Below are 17,953 nucleotides of genomic sequence, written 5' to 3'. Positions count from 1 at the left end.
GCACAACAGTCAAGGGGTGCATTCTACGGCGGGGGTGCGTTATCCGGCACAACACCTACAGCTTTCTTCTTTGCTGTCTCCATTGTTCATTGAACAAATTGCAAAAGATTCACCAACACAGATGTCCAGAATACTGTGGAATTTTGCGATGAAAACAGACGACTTAATAGCTGGCCACCATGCTGTCCCAAAATGTCCTCTACAATCTGTGACGTCACGCGCAGGCGTCATCATACCGAGACGTTTTCAGCAGGATATTCCGCGCGAAATTTAAAATTGCACTTTAGTAAGCTAACCCGGCCGTATTGGCATGTGTTGCAATGTTAAGATTTCATCATTGATATATAAACTATCAGACTGCGTGGTCGGTAGTAGTGGGTTTCAGTAGGCCTTTAAGTGGGGCTTTAAAAAAAGAAAGAAAAGATTTTCAATTTTTTTTTAATCGACTAATAAGAGTCACGATTCAATTGAAAATCTTTTTTTTTTAACACCCCTACCAGCCACAAACATTTTCCTGCAAACAATGTTGCATTTTAAACCTGCCACCTTTAATGCTACCCAGAATATTTTCTTGTCCTCCTTAAAGCGGCACACTAACATCTAAACTTGCTGCAATGATGGATCATGTTCATAAATTGAGTCTCAGTTGTTGTTGTGACGGAGCACAAAAAAATAGACGCAAAACAGGTTCAGTCTTGATAAATCACACTGCGATTGCTAAACGATTCAATTTGCATCTTCTGCTCTTACTCCTGACGATCAGCATATATTCTGCATATTCATGAAGGTAAACACGCTAAATGAATTGCACGCTCTATTTTGTTAAGGGACGCAATCCTTAGCATGTTTAGCACAGCAGCTGTGTGTGGGCTATCAAGTTTGCACTTGTTTTAATTGGTGCTGTCAAATTATTATTTTTTTTAATCCGATTAATCACACTTTTTAATCTGGATTAATCACGTATAATCACAGATTATTATCCGCTTGCATGATTTAAAAATAATCTAAAAAAGTGCCTACTTCAGAATGTCAAACAAGAGCATTTTTTAAATGGTGTCCTTGATTGCACTACATTCATGTGCTCCAAACTTGCTATTAGTTTTCTCTAAAATCCAGTCAGGGTGTATTTTATAGTGAAATTTGCCAGTTTGAGTCCCGTCTTTGCACTGACCATATAACAACCGTCCACGGTTAAACTAAAGGAGCATTGGTCCAAATAAATTGCGAGATTAATCTGCGTATATACATGATTAAAGCAATCATTTCTTATAATTATTCACATGAGCGACCTCATTATTTTTGACAGCCCTAGTTTTATTTACAAAACCCAAAACCAGTGAAGTTGGCACGTTGTGTAATTCGTAAATAAAAACAGAATACAATGATTTGCAAATCCTTTTCAATTTATATACAATTGAATAGACTGCAAAGACAAGATATTTAATGTTCGTACTGAGAAACTTCTTTATTTTTTGCAAATAATCATTAACTTAGAATTTATGGCAGCACACATTGCAAAAAAGTTGGCACAGGGGCATTTTTACCACTGTGTCACATGGCCTTTCCTTTTAACAACACTCAGTAAACATTTGGGAACTGAGGAGACCAATTTTTTAAGCTGTTCAGGTGGAATTCTTTCCCATCTTGCTTGATGTACAGCTTAAGTTGTTCAACAGTCCAGGGTCTCCGTTGTGGTATTTTACGCTTCATATTGCGCCACACATTTTCAATGGGAGACAGGTCTGGACAACAGGCAGGCCAGGCCAGTCTAGTACTGCCAATCTAGTAGCTGTTGTAACACGTGGCTTGGTATTGTCTTGCTGAAATAAGTAGGGGCGACCTTGATAGCGTTGCTTGGATGGAAACATATGTTGCTCCAAAACCTGTATGTACCTTTCAGCATTAATGGTGCCTTCACAGATGTGTAAGTTACCCATGCCTTGGGCACTATTACACCCCAATACCATCACATATGCTGGCTTTTCAACTTTGTGCCTATAAAAATCCGGATGGTTCTTTTTCTCTTTGGTCCGGAGGACACGATGTCCACAGTTTCCAAAAACAATTTGAAATGTGGACTTGTCAGACCACAGAACACTTTTCCACTTTGTATCAGTCCATCTTAGATGAGCTCGGTCGGGCCCAGCGAAGCTGGTAGTGTTTCTGAGTGTTGTTGATAAATGACTTCCGCTTTGCTTAGTAGAGTTTTAACTTGCACTTACAGATGTAGCGGCGAACTGTAGTTACTGACAGGGTTGTTTTTAAGTGTTCCTGAGCCCATGTGGTGATATCCTTTACACACTGATGTTACTTTTTGATGCAGTACAGCCTGAGGGATCAAAGGTCCGTCATATCATCGCTTACGTTTAGTGATTTCTCCACATTCTCTGAACCTATTGATGATATTACGGACCGTAGATGGTGAAATCCCTAAATTCCTTGCAATAGCTTGTTGAGAAATGTTGTTCTTAAACTGTTCATCAATTTGCTCACGCATTTGTTCACAAAGTGGTGACCCACGCCCCATCCTTGTTTGTGAATAGCTGAGCATTTCATGGAAGCTGCTTTTATACCCAATCATGGCACCCACCTGTTCCCAATTAACTGTGGGATGAGCATTTCCCCAACTTTCTCAGTTTTTTTTGCCACTTGTGCCAGCTTTTTTGAAACATGTTGCAGGCATCAAATTCCAAATGAGCTAATATTTGCAAAAAAGAACAACGTTTTCCAATTCTAACGTTAAGTATCTTGTCTTTGCAGTCTATTTAATTGAATATAGGTCGAAAAGGATTTGCAAATCATTGTATTCTGTTTTTATTTACCATTTACACAACGTGCTAACTTTGCTGGTTTTGGGGTTTGTAATAGATGCAAACCTTTAGCAGATCAGGCCTTACATGTAACATCAATATTACTTTTACACATAAGCCACTATTACAAACATCTTTGCAATATTTAATTTTGAGAATACACTATAATATCACAGGTACAAAGAATACATATTCAATAATAAATTATTTTATTGGTAATTAAGTTTATATTATGAACCTTGTTTATTTATGTTATTTCTGAATACTATCTACATCTAAAAGGTGTGTAATTAACTATAATGGTGTGTTGTTTACAAGTATACTATATGGATAGGTTGTATTATGAAGACCAACAATATTCCAAATTAATGTTTTGACAGTGTAGTTTTCTTAAACCTGTTTTATTTGATTGTATTCCATTTATATTCTAAACCAGCTTGTGATACTTTGTTAAAAGATATTTTCTACACACAATACCTACATCGGGGGTAGGTAACTTTAGTTTAAAGTTGTGTTTTATATTTAGGTGGACTGCAGTAGTTCATAGCTGGGAAAATAAAAAAATATGATGATAACCTGAAATAGACATAGTCTAAGGCGGGGGTGTCCAAACTACAGCCTGATTGCTGCAAATTTTCCGGCATCTTGTGGACAACGTGAGTAAATCAGGTCACTGACATTGAATTCATCAAAATTCATGGTGTATAAAAATAAAAATAATAATCAAACCAGCACAAAAAGTCAGCAAACATGTCAGACATAACACAACCTGTTCACTGAACTTAGTGGATGTTATATAAAAAAAAAAGCGTCCACGCACAATACATAATTCAAAATTACACCCATTTAAACTGGCAGCTCAGTCACCAGAATTGTACCGTAAAATGTATGGTGGTTTTGTTACTTTTGTTTTTACCGTGAAGTCAATTGTTTTTGTTTGTTTTGTAAATTGAAAAATGATACTACTATTTATACGGTAAAATGTTTTCCACTGAGCTGCCATTTTTTTCCAAAAAATCTATGGTCTTTATTTTTACAGTGCATTAGTGTAAATTAAAATCGGTACCACTCTTATTTTGTCAATTAAGCTGCCAGTTTTTACAGAAACATCTATGGCGGCAATTTGTCCGCCGGTGTCTTCAAATTGGCCCGTGAGATGGCGCAAGTTCAAAAAGCAATCTTGCCGGGTGTTTACATATTCAATTTAAATATCCAACGCTTTGATAGTTGCTTATAAGTCATTTTATTGTGGATGACATGAGTGACTCAGACCAGCGACCATGGAGTGTATTTTCTAGCAACGGCATTTACTTATATGACCCAATTAAGACAACCTTCCCAAGTCATGGTGCAGGAAAAATAATCAACCAGCACAAAAAGTCAACAAACATGTCACACTGAAGTTTGTAGGTATTATTTTTTTTTTTTAAAACACAGCCAACCACCATATAAAAATTCAAAATTACACCCATTGTAATTGCAATCATGTTGCAATCGCCTTGCAATAGATGGTTGCAAGGCGATGGCAAGATGGGAAAAAGGCAAAATAACTCTCTCCACACTTATCTGTGTTTATGCATTTTAGCTGCTTGATATTTCTGATTGATTACAATACTTTAAGAAGGTTGTCACGGAAATAAACAAGGTAGGAGTCAAACTCTTAATATCCAATTATATTATTAATTATATATCCATTATATTAATACAATATATATATATATATATATATATATATATATATATATATATATATATATATATATATACACACAATTTTTTAGCCCAATGCGGCCCCCAAGTCAAAAAGTTTGGACACCCCTGGTCTCAGTCATAATAAAGTATGAACTGACTTTTTTTGATGTGTCTTTTTAATTATAGTGAACATACCGTAACTGTTTGAGTTGGATTCATTCAGACACAAAATGGAGGGAGTAAAACAGGACTGCAGTATGTACTTTATTTGAAAGTCAACTTTTTTAGAGTTTGAAAATAATCTGGTGTTTTTGTCTCAAACAGATGAATATTGCAAATGTTTGTAGAGCCTTTATTCCCTGAATGTAAGCAACTATACTCGTTATATAGCATAACTGTACATGCAGTCAGTGTTTTTTTTTTGTGTTATTCTTTGGAGCAAACTGCTTGTGAACGTTATTTGGAGGGAAAAAGGCCCGACTGGCTCTTTAAAGTTGCCATCTCTGATACAGATGTTGAAGCGGAAATATTTGTATATAATATACAGTATAATATTCGAGACATGCTTGTACACTACAAGATCTGTTCCAATGTATCTGCGTGCTGATTTGTGCTCAATATTCAGTGGTTTACTGAGCATAGAGAGAGAAACTATTATGTTGTGGCTAATAACATTGAATATACAGTGTGCTACTACTTTTTTTTAGTTATTTTTGTAGTGGCGCTTGTAGTGATAGTAGTATGTATTTTGCTAAATATTTTGACATCCCTGAAAAGGTTTTTTAGATGAGGACATATAAGATACCATGTGCCAAATGATGTTTAATTGTCGCTCAATGTATTTAAGCTATTGTTTTCTTTTAATAAAGAATGAACACATTAGGCGTTGTCTCCCTTCTTTTCATGAATGGAAATTGAAAAACAAAACGTTTTTTTTGTTAAAAAGCAATAACTGAATATAAAAAGGGTTTAATTTTCCTCTTATTTATTTCATCAAAGAAAAATTTAAAAAACGAAAGTAAACAGATCAAAGCGGATGTTTTATTTTCAAAGTAAAAACGGGGATACCGTGTGTCTGGCTACAATGTATTTGGAGTTCGACACAGAAATGATTTTAGACATCTATACACATATATCATACGAAAGTGGAGGCTAAAAGAGATCTGATCACGCACCGTAGTACAGATTTCTACAGTCCGCGGTCCTGGCTTTAAAATGGCCACTTCCGGTTCCGGTGTCGGAATATGAAAACACATCCGTTTTGGTCCGTTTTTTATTTTATGTTGATATGCGTGTAGAGCATACTTGCCAACCCTCCCGGAATTTCTGGGAGACTCCCGAAATTCAGCGCCTCTCCCGAAAATCTCCCGGGACAAATTTTTTCCCGAAAATCTCCCGAAATTCAGGCGGAGCTGGAGGCCACGCCCCCTCCAGCTCCATGCGGACCTGAGTGACGTGTTGACAGCCTGTTCACACGTCCGCTTTCCCACAACATAAACAGCTAATGATCGAGGGCGAGTTCTTGGTTTCTTATGTGGGTTTATTGTTAGGCAGTTTCATTAACGTCCTCCCAGCGCGGTAACAACACACAGCAACAGCAATCAAGTTTTAGTCTACCGTAAAGCAGTTCGTCTGCCGTAAACAGCAATGTTGTGACACTTTTAAACAGGACAATACTGCCATCTACTGTACATGCATATGTGACCTACTCATAATGTGTCACATTTTTGTGTTGATTTATTTATTTTATTTTGTGGTTTGAATTCGTTTTTGGAGCTGTCATTACACATTTATCAGTATTCACATAGGTCAGTAGGGGGCAGTAGGGCGTTTCTTCCCAATTGAATGCTATCACCTGCAGACCGGAAGTGTCTTGTCATTCTGATGAGAGCGACCAGTCTGTGAACAATTGAAACGTCCTGTGTGCTTTTTCCTCCTGTATAACAGGTTAGTTTTGGTGAATCAACTCACTGAATAATATCCAAGTGATCTTTATAAGTTTAAGTACACATTCTGATGGTGGAGCCTAACTCTAAAGTGTTTGTGAGTTGTAGTTTGTATTTGTGAATGAATCCAGTGCACAGCTGCAGTAATCAATACAAAAAGGCAACGTGAGTGCGCAATGTTTATATAGGAACTTCTGATCCTAATTCAGACTCCCAAATTAGAGCTCCCGTTTTCTTATTGATTTTATAATGTATATTTGTATAATGTGTGTGTTCTGAAATAGTGACAGAGAATAGAACAAGGATGGACAATTCAACCCTTAACTCAACAATGAGTAGAATGAGTGTTATGTGTGTGTATATGTGTAAATAAATGAACACTGAAATTCAAGTATTTATTTTATTTATATATATATATATATATATATATATATGTAATAAAAAAAATATATATATATATAGCTAGAATTCACTGAAAGTCAAGTATTTCTTATATATATACATCTTAACCACGCCCCCAACCACGCCCCTGACCACGCCCCCACCCGCCACCTCCCACCTCCCGAAATCGGAGGTCTCAAGGTTGGCAAGTATGGTGTAGAGATGTCTTTAGATGTCTTTGTCGTGCCACGTCTAAAATGTTTCCCGTGTCGGACTCCACATACCTTTTAGATAGAGTCACGGGCTCACGGGTACTGTCCCCGCTTTTACTTTAAATAAAATACAACTTCTGGTGTCTGCAATTGAAAAAAACAAACGTCTGTTTTTCCATTCTGTTTATTAGGGATTTTCATTTTTGTTATATTAAATATAAAATCAAAAATATTTAGTTATCTTTGGTCCGTTCATTCTATTTCCAATTCTGAAACACAAATCAAAAAATAAAATCAGGGCTGTTTTTCGATTTTTATTACGGTATACGTACAAAAGACTGTCTCTGTAACGCTTGTTTTCTTTTTGTGTCATTGGGTTGCTTGAGTGTAGTTCACTTTTACGACACAGGAGGGGGCATTGAACGCTTGATTGATTGATTGATTGATTGAGACTTTTATTAGTAGGTTGGACAGTGAAGTACATATTCTGTACAATTGACCACTAAATGGTAACACCCGAATAAGTTTTTCAACTTGTTTAAGTCGGGGTCCACTTAAATCGATTCATGATACAGATATATACTATCAGATATATACAGGTAAAAGCCAGTAAATTAGAATATTTTGAAAAACTTGATTTATTTCAGTAATTGCATTCAAAAGGTATAACTTGTACATTATATTTATTCATTGCACACAGACTGATGCATTCAAATGTTTATTTCATTTAATTTTGATGATTTGAAGTGGCAACAAATGAAAATCCACAATTCCGTGTGTCACAAAATTAGAATATTACTTAAGGCTAATACAAAAAAGGGATTTTTAGAAATGTTGGCCAACTGAAAAGTATGAAAATGAAAAATATGAGCATGTACAATACTCAATACTTGGTTGGAGCTCCTTTTGCCTCAATTACTGCGTTAATGCGGCGTGGCATGGAGTCGATGAGTTTCTGGCACTTCTCAGGTGTTATGAGAGCCCAGGTTGCTCTGATAGTGGCCTTCAACTCTTCTGCGTTTTTGGGTCTGGCATTCTGCATCTTCCTTTTCACAATACCCCACAGATTTTCTATGGGGCTAAGGTCAGGGGAGTTGGCGGGCCAATTTAGAACAGAAATACCATGGTCCGTAAACCAGGCCCGGGTAGATTTTGCGCTGTGTGCAGGCGCCAAGTCCTGTTGGAACTTGAAATCTCCATCTCCATAGAGCAGGTCAGCAGCAGGAAGCATGAAGTGCTCTAAAACTTGCTGGTAGACGGCTGCGTTGACCCTGGATCTCAGGAAACAGAGTGGACCGACACCAGCAGATGACATGGCACCCCAAGCCATCACTGATGGTGGAAACTTTACACTAGACTTCAGCCAACGTGGATCCAGTGCCTCTCCTGTCTTCCTCCAGACTCTGGGACCTCGATTTCCAAAGGAAATGCAAAATTTGCTTTCGTCAGAAAACATGACTTTGGACCACTCAGCAGCAGTCCAGCTGGTGTCGGTCCACTCTGTTTCCTGAGATCCAGGGTCAACGCAGCCGTCTACCAGCAAGTTTTAGAGCACTTCATGCTTCCTGCTGCTGACCTGCTCTATGGAGATGGAGATTTCAAGTTCCAACAGGACTTGGCGCCTGCACACAGCGCAAAATCTACCCGTGCCTGGTTAACGGACCATGGTATTTCTGTTCTAAATTGGCCCGCCAACTCCCCTGACCTTAGCCCCATAGAAAATCTGTGGGGTATTGTGAAAAGGAAGATGCAGAATGCCAGACCCAAAAACGCAGAAGAGTTGAAGGCCACTATCAGAGCAACCTGGGCTCTCATAACACCTGAGCAGTGCCAGAAACTCATCGACTCCATGCCACGCCGCATTAACGCAGTAATTGAGGCAAAAGGAGCTCCAACCAAGTATTGAGTATTGTACATGCTCATATTTTTCATTTTCATACTTTTCAGTTGGCCAACATTTCTAAAAATCCCTTTTTTGTATTAGCCTTAAGTAATATTCTAATTTTGTGACACACGGAATTTTGGATTTTCATTTGTTGCCACTTCAAATCATCAAAATTAAATTAAATAAACATTTGAATGCATCAGTCTGTGTGCAATGAATAAATATAATGTACAAGTTACACCTTTTGAATGCAATTACTGAAATAAATCAAGTTTTTCAAAATATTCTAATTTACTGGCTTTTACCTGTATATATCTGATGTATACTATCATCATGCAGTCATCACACAAGCTCTGAAAGTTACGGTGAACTTCGATGCCAATTGTTTAATTGGCAGTGTGCGTCAATACAAAGTGAGTTACTTTAAAGACACTTTAATATCACTTGTTGGGTGATTAAAACTGTATTGCAACTCATTTAGTCAGTTTAATTGTAGTCTAATGGCTGTTTGGCATCAGGTTCACAAGCTAACTGCTAGCTGAATATCATACCCTGATTGGGGCCTGTTTGTAGCATTGGACATGTTTGTTAGCCCCAATTGATAATTTAGAATTATTGTTGTGATGCTATTTACATTATATTAATCATAACATTACTTAGGGCTGGGATGTTAACATTCTGTGCATTTATGTAGACTGTGTATACACAGCTAAGTGATGTATATTTAACAGCCCTGTTGCAGGCTTATGCCTACATTTCATTGCATTGTGGTCACTCTCGTTGATTCATAATGATTGTATTTGTTTGTATAGGAAACCACACACACGCAAACGAACAACTCATGCATGTCTTCAATATACAATTGAACCTGCAAGTCTGGACTTGGACAATCTATTATTTCTCCTGCACTCACCTGAACGAATAATTGCTGTCCTGACCCGACACCCTGAAGTGATTACTAATCCATATTAAACCAGTAATAGTCGTCACTACAATTTTTGGTCCTTCGAGCCGGATGGGCCCTCAGAACCGAGTCCAACCATCCACAGGGCTGAGCCACCCTAGTCGTGCAAGCGTGGCCGCCGTGTACATCGCCAATCCGGTCCAGACTTCGACCACCAGGCCCCCTCCTGCCCGAGTGGGCCACTACGAGATCGAACGAACCATCGGCAAGGGGAATTTTGCGGTCGTTAAACTGGCCACACACATCATTACTAAAGTAAAGGTGTCTATAAAAATTGTGGATAAGACCCAGCTGGACGATGAAAACTTCAAAAAAATCTTTAGGGAGGTGCAAATAATGAAGTTGCTGAAGCACCCCCACATCATCCGTCTATACCAGGTGATGGAGACAGAAAGGATGATCTATTTGGTAACGGAATATTTTTGACCACCTGGTTGCCCATGGACGTATGGCAGAAAAGGATGCCAGAAAGAAGTTCAAGCAGATTGTGGCAGCGGTTCCTTTTAGTCACTGCCGTAACATTGTCCACAGAAACCTGAAGGCCGAGAATCTTCTTCTAGATCACAATCTGGACATCAAAATAGTAGACTTTGGTTTCAGTAACCTGTTTTCTCGAGGCCAGCTGTTAAAAACCTGGTGTGGCAGCCCTCCCTATGCCGCACCAGAGTTATTTGAAGGCAAGGAGTATGATGGACCCAAAGTAGATATATGGAGTTTGGTGTGGTGTTATATGTGTTGGTGTGTGGCGTCCTTCCTTTTGACGGCAGTACTCTACAGAATTTGCGAGCACGTGTCCTAAGTGGAAAGTTCCGTATCCCCTTCTTTATGTCTACAGATTGTGAGTACTTGATCAGACACATGTTGGTGTTAGAGCCCAGCAGGTTGCTGAGCATGGAACAGATATGTAAGAACAAGTGGATGAGACAAGGAGACCCAGACCCTGATTTTGATAGGTTGATGGCAGAGTGTGAGCAGGTTAAGACTGACAGGGAAACCGAACTCATCAATGAACAGGTGCTGATAGCCATGATCGAGATGGGCCTGGACCGAGAACGCACCATACAGTCCCTACAAACAGATGCATATGATCACTACAGGGCCATCTACAGTTTGCTATCCGACCGTCTCAAGAAACACAAGACTCTACATTATATATGGCAGATTTTAAAACAAACAAAAAAGGGTGGATTTTCATTAATATACTGCCATGAAATTGGATTTTGTGCGTTTTTCCTTTCATGGATTTTAATTTTTCCAGATAAACATAAAAATCGAAAAAAATGTTCATCCAAAATGCAAAAATGGGTGGTTATCTGTGTGATGACAAATTGAACCAAAAGCAGTATTTTAGCTTTTCCTTTGCGTTTAGCATGTTTTTAGCATAACGGTAACATATTTGTTTAGCAGGCGTCCTATTGTCGTTTTTAAAAAAGTGTCATTAAATAACTTTTGTATCAGAAATTAAAATTAAAAAAAATGGTCCGAAACTTGTTTTTTGATTTGCATTTAAGAATTTGAAATAGAATGAACGGAAGGTCGACAGACCATCTTTTTTAAACACCAAAATGTTATTTTTTTTAATATATATATTTTCGGCATTTACAAAAAAACAACAACAAATAAACCAGTCGTTTTTTGTTTTTCAATTTCCATTTATGAAAAGAAAACTCAATTACCAAAACATATACTCACCCTTCTCAAGCTCATGTGTACTGCATTAAGCATCCGTTTGCATGCACTTCCTACTTTTGACATTGGGTGACGTTACTCTCACAAAGCTGGAGTAATCATGACTAGGGATGCTTTTAATCACGGTTATTTAATCGCAAAGGCTTTTTAATTATTTTTCATGTTTTTTGTTTGTTTAATTTTTTATTTTTTTTGTCATAGAAAACTTTATATTTAATTAAAAAACACACAACATTTACAACACCCCTACTGGTCCCCCAAAACATTTCAGTGTGGAATATTTTATGTGAAGTATTAGAGCCGTCAATAATACATAACAACATTGATTTTGAGTCGTTAATTTTTCTATTGATCGATTGATTGAAGCTTTTATTAGTAGATTGCACAGTACAGTACATATTCCGTAAAATTGACCACTAAATGGTAACACCCGAATACGTTTTTCAACTTGTTTAAGTCGGGGTCCACTTAAATTGATTCATGATACAGATACTGTATGTACTATATATATACTATCATAATACAGTCATCACACAAGATAATCATCAGAGTATATACATTGAATCATTTACATTATTTACAATCCGGGGTGAAGTGAAGTGAATTACATTTATATAGCGCTTTTTCTCAAGTGACTCAAAGCGCTTTACATAGTGAAACCCAATATCTAAGTTACATTTAAACCAGTGTGGGTGGCAATGGGAGCAGGTGGGTAAAGTGTCTTGCCCAAGGACACAACGGCAGTGACTAGGATGGCGTAAGCGGGGATCGAACCTGCAACCCTCAAGTTGCTGGCACGGCCACTCTACCAACCGAGCTATACCGCCCCGGGGTGTGGGATGTGGAGGGGGTGGGTGTAGGTTTGGTTGATATCAACACTTCAGTCATCAACAATTGCATCATCAGAGAAATGGACATTGAAACAGTGTAGGTCTGACTTGGTAGGATATGTACAGCAACTAGTGGACATAGAGAGAGAGATCTAACGGCCTGCGTTGCTCATTGACTCAATATTGCACCTTTTTCTTGTTACATTTCACCTGTATGCGGTTTAATTACACCTTTTAAATGTTTGTTTGTAATAGTATATATATAATTTGCGAAAAAACATCACTGAGTGCCGCACTTTGGACATCCCCTGCTTTGTTTTTGTTTGCGGATGACTCGGCCCTGCTGGTATCCGGCAAGGACAAGTCACAGGTGGAGAAAATCCTCAGTGCTGAACTCTGTAGAATTTGCTCCTGGCTCGCTGACAACAAGCTATCCATACACTTAGGTAAAGCGGAATACATCCTATTTGGGTCCCACACCAACCTTAAGAAAGTCACTATAAAAATGGGTGACATTGTTATCACCAGGAAAGATGAGGTCACCTACCTAGGTTCCATTCTAGAGGCTAATCTTTCCTGGGATAAAATGGCAACCAAGGTAATCAAAAAGGTCAACCAACGAACGAAATTTCTCTAGAGAATCTCCTCTCTGGTCAACAAAAGCACCATGAAGATTCTGGCGGGAACTCTCATTCAACCCTTTTTCAATTACGCATGCACCTCCTGGTACCCTAGCACCTCCAAAACCCTCAAATCTAGATTCCAAACATCCCATAACAAGCTAGTCAGGTTATTTCTAGACCTCCACCCCAGATCACACCTCACTCCTACCCACTTCTCCAAAGTGGGCTGGCTCAGGGTGGAGGACAGAGTAAAACAACTTGCACTGAGCCTAGTCTATAAAATCCGCTACACCTCCCTGATACCAAAGTACATGTCAAACTACTTCCTTAACGTAACTGACCGCCATCACCACAACACCAGAGAAAGCTCCTCTAACCACATTAAACCCAGATTCCGATCTAACAAAGGTCTTAACTCATTCTCTTTCTATTCCACATCAATATGGAATGCACTCCCAACAGGTGTAAAAGAAAGGGCATCTCTATCCTCCTTCAAAATCGCTCTAAAAGAACACCTCCAGGCAACTTCAACCCAAAACTAACACCCTACCTTCCTTATCATACCTCTTCGGATTGTAAATAATCAAATGTAAATAATCAAATGTAGACACTTTTTCTTATACTTTCTGATCTCTCTCTCTGTGTCCACTAGTTGCTGTACATATCCTACCAAGTCAGTCCTACACTGTTCCAATGTCCATTTCTCTGATGATGCAATTGTTGATGACTGAAGTGTTGATACCAACCAAACCTACCCCCCCCCTCCCTCCATATCCCACACCCCGGATTGTAAATAATGTCCATCCATCAATCCATTTTCTACCGCTTATTCCCTTTGGGGTCGTGGGGGGCGCTGGAGCCTATCTCAGCTACAATCGGACAAGTCGCCACCTCATCGCAGGGCCAACACAGATAGACAGACAACATTCACACTCACATTCACACTCTAGGGACCATTTTTAGTGTTGCCAATCAACCTATCCCCAGGTGCATGTCTTTGGAGGTGGGAGGAAGCCGGAGTACCCGGAGGGAACCCACGCAGTCACGGGGAGAACATGCAAACTCCACACAGAAAGATCCCGAGCCTGGGATTGAACTCAAGACTACTCAGTGAAGTATTATTGTATGTATACAAATAATTCACTGGGTAGTTATGACTGGAACATGTTTTATTTCAACCCGGTTGTTTACATGGCCGGCATGCTAGTAGTGGTGTTACATCATAAAAGGTCCGTCGTGCATCCGCCGCGTCATATCCGTTCTCAGCACATATCACTACATCCCCCCTGTTTAGTTCTAACACCTCCCCTGTAAATTTAGTTATAATAAATTCTCTGCAAGAAACACAAAACATAACATTCCTCAGGTAACCAACATGAGCGATATCACTTTCAAACATTAGTGCAAACATCAGTAAGTAGTGTAATGTCCATCAATTCCCTTGTTCCTGTTTTTTTTTTGTTGTAAACACCTAGTCTGCAAAAACAATAACGTCAATGATTCAATAAGAACCAACGTAACATGGACTACACATAGTCCTTGTAGTGAGAGGGCCTGTGTATAGCCCTACCACCTCTTGTGTGCCTCTGTCCTGGGCTATTGGGTGCCTGTGATCTGGTGTGTTTAGGATCTGGGCTATTGGGAGACTGTGTCAAATGGTGGCGTTGTGGCCGTGTCCGGTGGCCCATGGTGACCCTGGTGAGTGTCCTCCTCTTGGTGCTGTGGCTCAGCAATGTGGGCCTGGTTTACGCTTCTCTGCATTTGTGGGTTGTATAGCTCACGCAGGTGGCTCCTGCACCGTCTGATCCGGTTGCCATTTGGTGTTTGTACAACATAGCTTCTTGGCTCATTGCACTTTTGTACAACAATAGCTGGATGCCATGTTCCTCTGTCCTTGTTCACCACCGTCACATGCTGTCCGGGACAGAGTGGGGGCAGTTCTCTGCGGCATCCACGGTCGTGGTGCTCCTTCATGTCCTCTGTTCTTTGTTCCAGGTGTAGCCTATGTTCCTCCTTCCCTGGATCTGCTCTGCTTGGTAGCAGGGTAGCAATAGGTCTTCCAAACATCAGCTCTGCAGGTGATGGTAGTTTGCTATCGATGGGTGTTGCTCTGACTTGCAGTAATGCCATCTGAAGGTCGCCTCCATGTACCAGGGTTTTTGTTACAATCGATTTGATGTGTCTCACATGCCTTTCAATGAACCCGTTGCTCTTTGGGTAGTGGGGCGAGCTTGTAATGTGCTTGATCCCCCAGTCTGTTAAACATATCTTGAAGGCCTGCCCTGTGTACTGAGGCCCGTTGTCTGTTAGGATTTCGTCTACCCGTCCGAATAGCGACATGTATAATCGCAGCTTTTGTGCGACCGCATGGCTAGACGCCGGCACAGGCATCTCATCTACTAATGGGTATTTGGAGTACCTGTCTACAGTTAGAAGGAACAGGCGACCTTTGACCTCAAATAGGTCAGAGGCCACAGACTGCCATGGTTTTGATGGTAAGTGGTGTGGGTGAAGGGGTTGTTTTGGGTTTGCATCCTGATGTTCCACACACACCCTGCATGACCTGCACACACTCTCAATGTCATCATTCATTTTAATCCAGTATACACTCTCTCTTGCAAGGCGACGTGTTTTCTCGATGCCTTGGTGGCCAACATGTGGCTGTGTCAGTATGTCATCAGTCATAGATTCTGGAATGAGTATCTGTCTGCCTTTGAATATGACTCCTGATTCCATTGCAAGCTCATCTCTGAAGGACCAGTAGGCACGCAGATCTTTCGGCATGTCCTTGATGTTCTCTGGCCAACCTTGGTGGATTACATCTTTGAGTGCGTTGAGTCTGTGATCCTTGGCAGTCTCAGTGCGGAGAGCATCCTGCTTCTCAGGGGAAAAGTTTATTATTGCGACAGTGTGTTGCTGTGGGTCTTCGATCTCTGCATCAACACCATCAATGCGTTCATCCAGCTCTATGTCACCGTGGTTTTCAGGGTTTAGCAGCCGGCTCAGGGTGTCCGCCAGAATCATTTGGGGTCCTGGTCGGTATATGACATCATAGTTGTATCCCTGTGTCTTTATCAGCATGCGCTGGAGTCGTGGTGGTGCAGCATGCAATGGCTTCGCACATATGGTGACTAGTGGTTTGTGGTCCGTTACCACGATAAACGATTTCCCATAAAGGTATGTGTGGTATCGCTGCATCCCATACACTATGGCTAGCATCTCTCGCTCTATGTTACTGTACCTCGACTGGCAGTCAGTCAGTGTCTTGGAGCCAAAAGCGATGGGTCTGTCGTTCTGTACAAGGGCCATGCCCAATCCTTTCTGTGACGCGTCAACCTCGAGGGTTAAAGGAGTGTTTGGGTCATAGTATTTCAGGCAGGCATGCTCGGTGACTGTTGACTTCAGATCTTCGAAGCACTCCTGGTGGTCAGTGTCCCATATCCATGGTGCTTCGTTTTTTAGCAGCCCCCTCAGGGTGTGAGCTTTATCCGCAAACGTTGGTATATATGGGGACAGGTAAGTCAGCATCCCTATGAACCTGTGCAGATCCTCTTTGCTTTGGGGTGTTGGCATTTTCTGTATGTCCTTAATCTTGGCTGGGTCTGGCCTGATGCCTTTTGCTGTGTACATGTTGCCAAAGAATGTAATGTTGTCTTGTTTTATTGTGCATTTTTCACTGTTGAACACAACACCTGCCTCAACGGCTCGTTCCATCAGGTTGATTAGGTTCCTGTCATGCTCTTCCTCAGTTTCACCACACACCGCTATGTCGTCGGCTATGCTGACCACACCCCGGAGCCCCTCCAGGATCTGGTCCATCTTGGCCTGGAAGAGGTCCTGAGAGACACTCAGACCGAATGGCAAGCGCTTCCAGCAGTACCTGCCGAATGGAGTTCGGAATGTTGTCAGGGGTTGTGATTCTTCATCAAGGCGAATAGACCAATACCCTGCTTTTGCGTCAAGTTTGCTGAATATTTTCGCCCTTGCAAACTCTGGGTTAAGTTCCTCCACAGTTGGGATTTTGTGTGGGCACCGCCGAAGGCCGGCATTCAGCTTTTTAGGGTCCAAGCATATCCTAAGTGACCCGTCTTTTTTGGTGCTGTATGTCAGACTGGAGCACCAGTCTGTATGTTCTTCCACCTTCCGTATCACATCTTGCTCTACCATTTTATTCAGCTCTGCTTGCAACTTGTCCTTTATGTGGATACTGCATTTCCGTGGGGGGTCGATGAATGGTTCAGCATCCTTTTTTAAATAGAGTCTGGCGGTTCCACTGAAGTTGCCTATCTTGTCAAACTGGTCTGGATAAGCTGACTTAAGTTTTGCGATGGTTGTTATCCTCTTCAGTGGCCCTGTCCCTCTGTCTCTGGCACTGTCCCTCTCCTTCACTGTGTCAACATTGACAGTTACCAGGTTCAACATTTCGCTCGTCGGCAGTCCAACTACAGCCGGGCCTGGTACATCCACTACGTAGAACTTGGTGTTGACCCATTTGGACTCTTTGTATTGACACGGAATGTCAATGGTACCCAGGCAGGGGATCTGATGACCACTGTATGCTGATAGCCTCCTGTAGTTTTTCTTCAGCTTTTTCTGTGCACACGCATCCTTGCCATACATCTGCTTGAAGGTGCGTAGTGGGAGTGTGTTGCCAGATGCTCCTGTGTCTATTTTTAGGCGGAGTGTGTATCCGTAACCCCGTAAGTCAGGCGGCCTCACCTTCAATGTTGTGTATGCCTCTTCTCTGGGTGCTTTGCTCTCTATGCTGTACATACATTTTTCGCTGATGGTGATTGAATGAAATTGCGATTGGTACTCACATTCCTCATCGGCCTCCGAGCCATCTATGACTCACCACGTTGCCTGTTGTGGCCCCTGGAGGCTTGTTGTCTGTCACGTCTCTGTTGTGGTGGGGGGGACT

The 17,953-nt window shown here is 40.8% G+C and overlaps 1 protein-coding gene across 1 annotated transcript; it reads left to right on the top strand.

The window, feature by feature from the left end:
* Nucleotides 1–9,965: 9,965 nt before the first annotated feature.
* On the top strand, nucleotides 9,966–14,346 carry LOC133575067 (serine/threonine-protein kinase SIK3 homolog; the record flags this gene model as incomplete). Its single annotated transcript, XM_072912314.1, is given in 4 exon segments — nucleotides 9,966–10,309; nucleotides 10,311–10,603; nucleotides 10,606–11,073; nucleotides 14,327–14,346. Coding segments are annotated over 4 exon segments (1,125 nt in total), but the record flags the coding sequence as incomplete, so codon positions are not given.
* Nucleotides 14,347–17,953: the final 3,607 nt, after the last annotated feature.

Source organism: Nerophis lumbriciformis, linkage group LG03 (genome assembly GCF_033978685.3).
Source record: "Nerophis lumbriciformis linkage group LG03, RoL_Nlum_v2.1, whole genome shotgun sequence".
Taxonomy (NCBI): domain Eukaryota; kingdom Metazoa; phylum Chordata; class Actinopteri; order Syngnathiformes; family Syngnathidae; genus Nerophis; species Nerophis lumbriciformis.
This window is presented reverse-complemented; position numbering and strand designations above follow the sequence as displayed.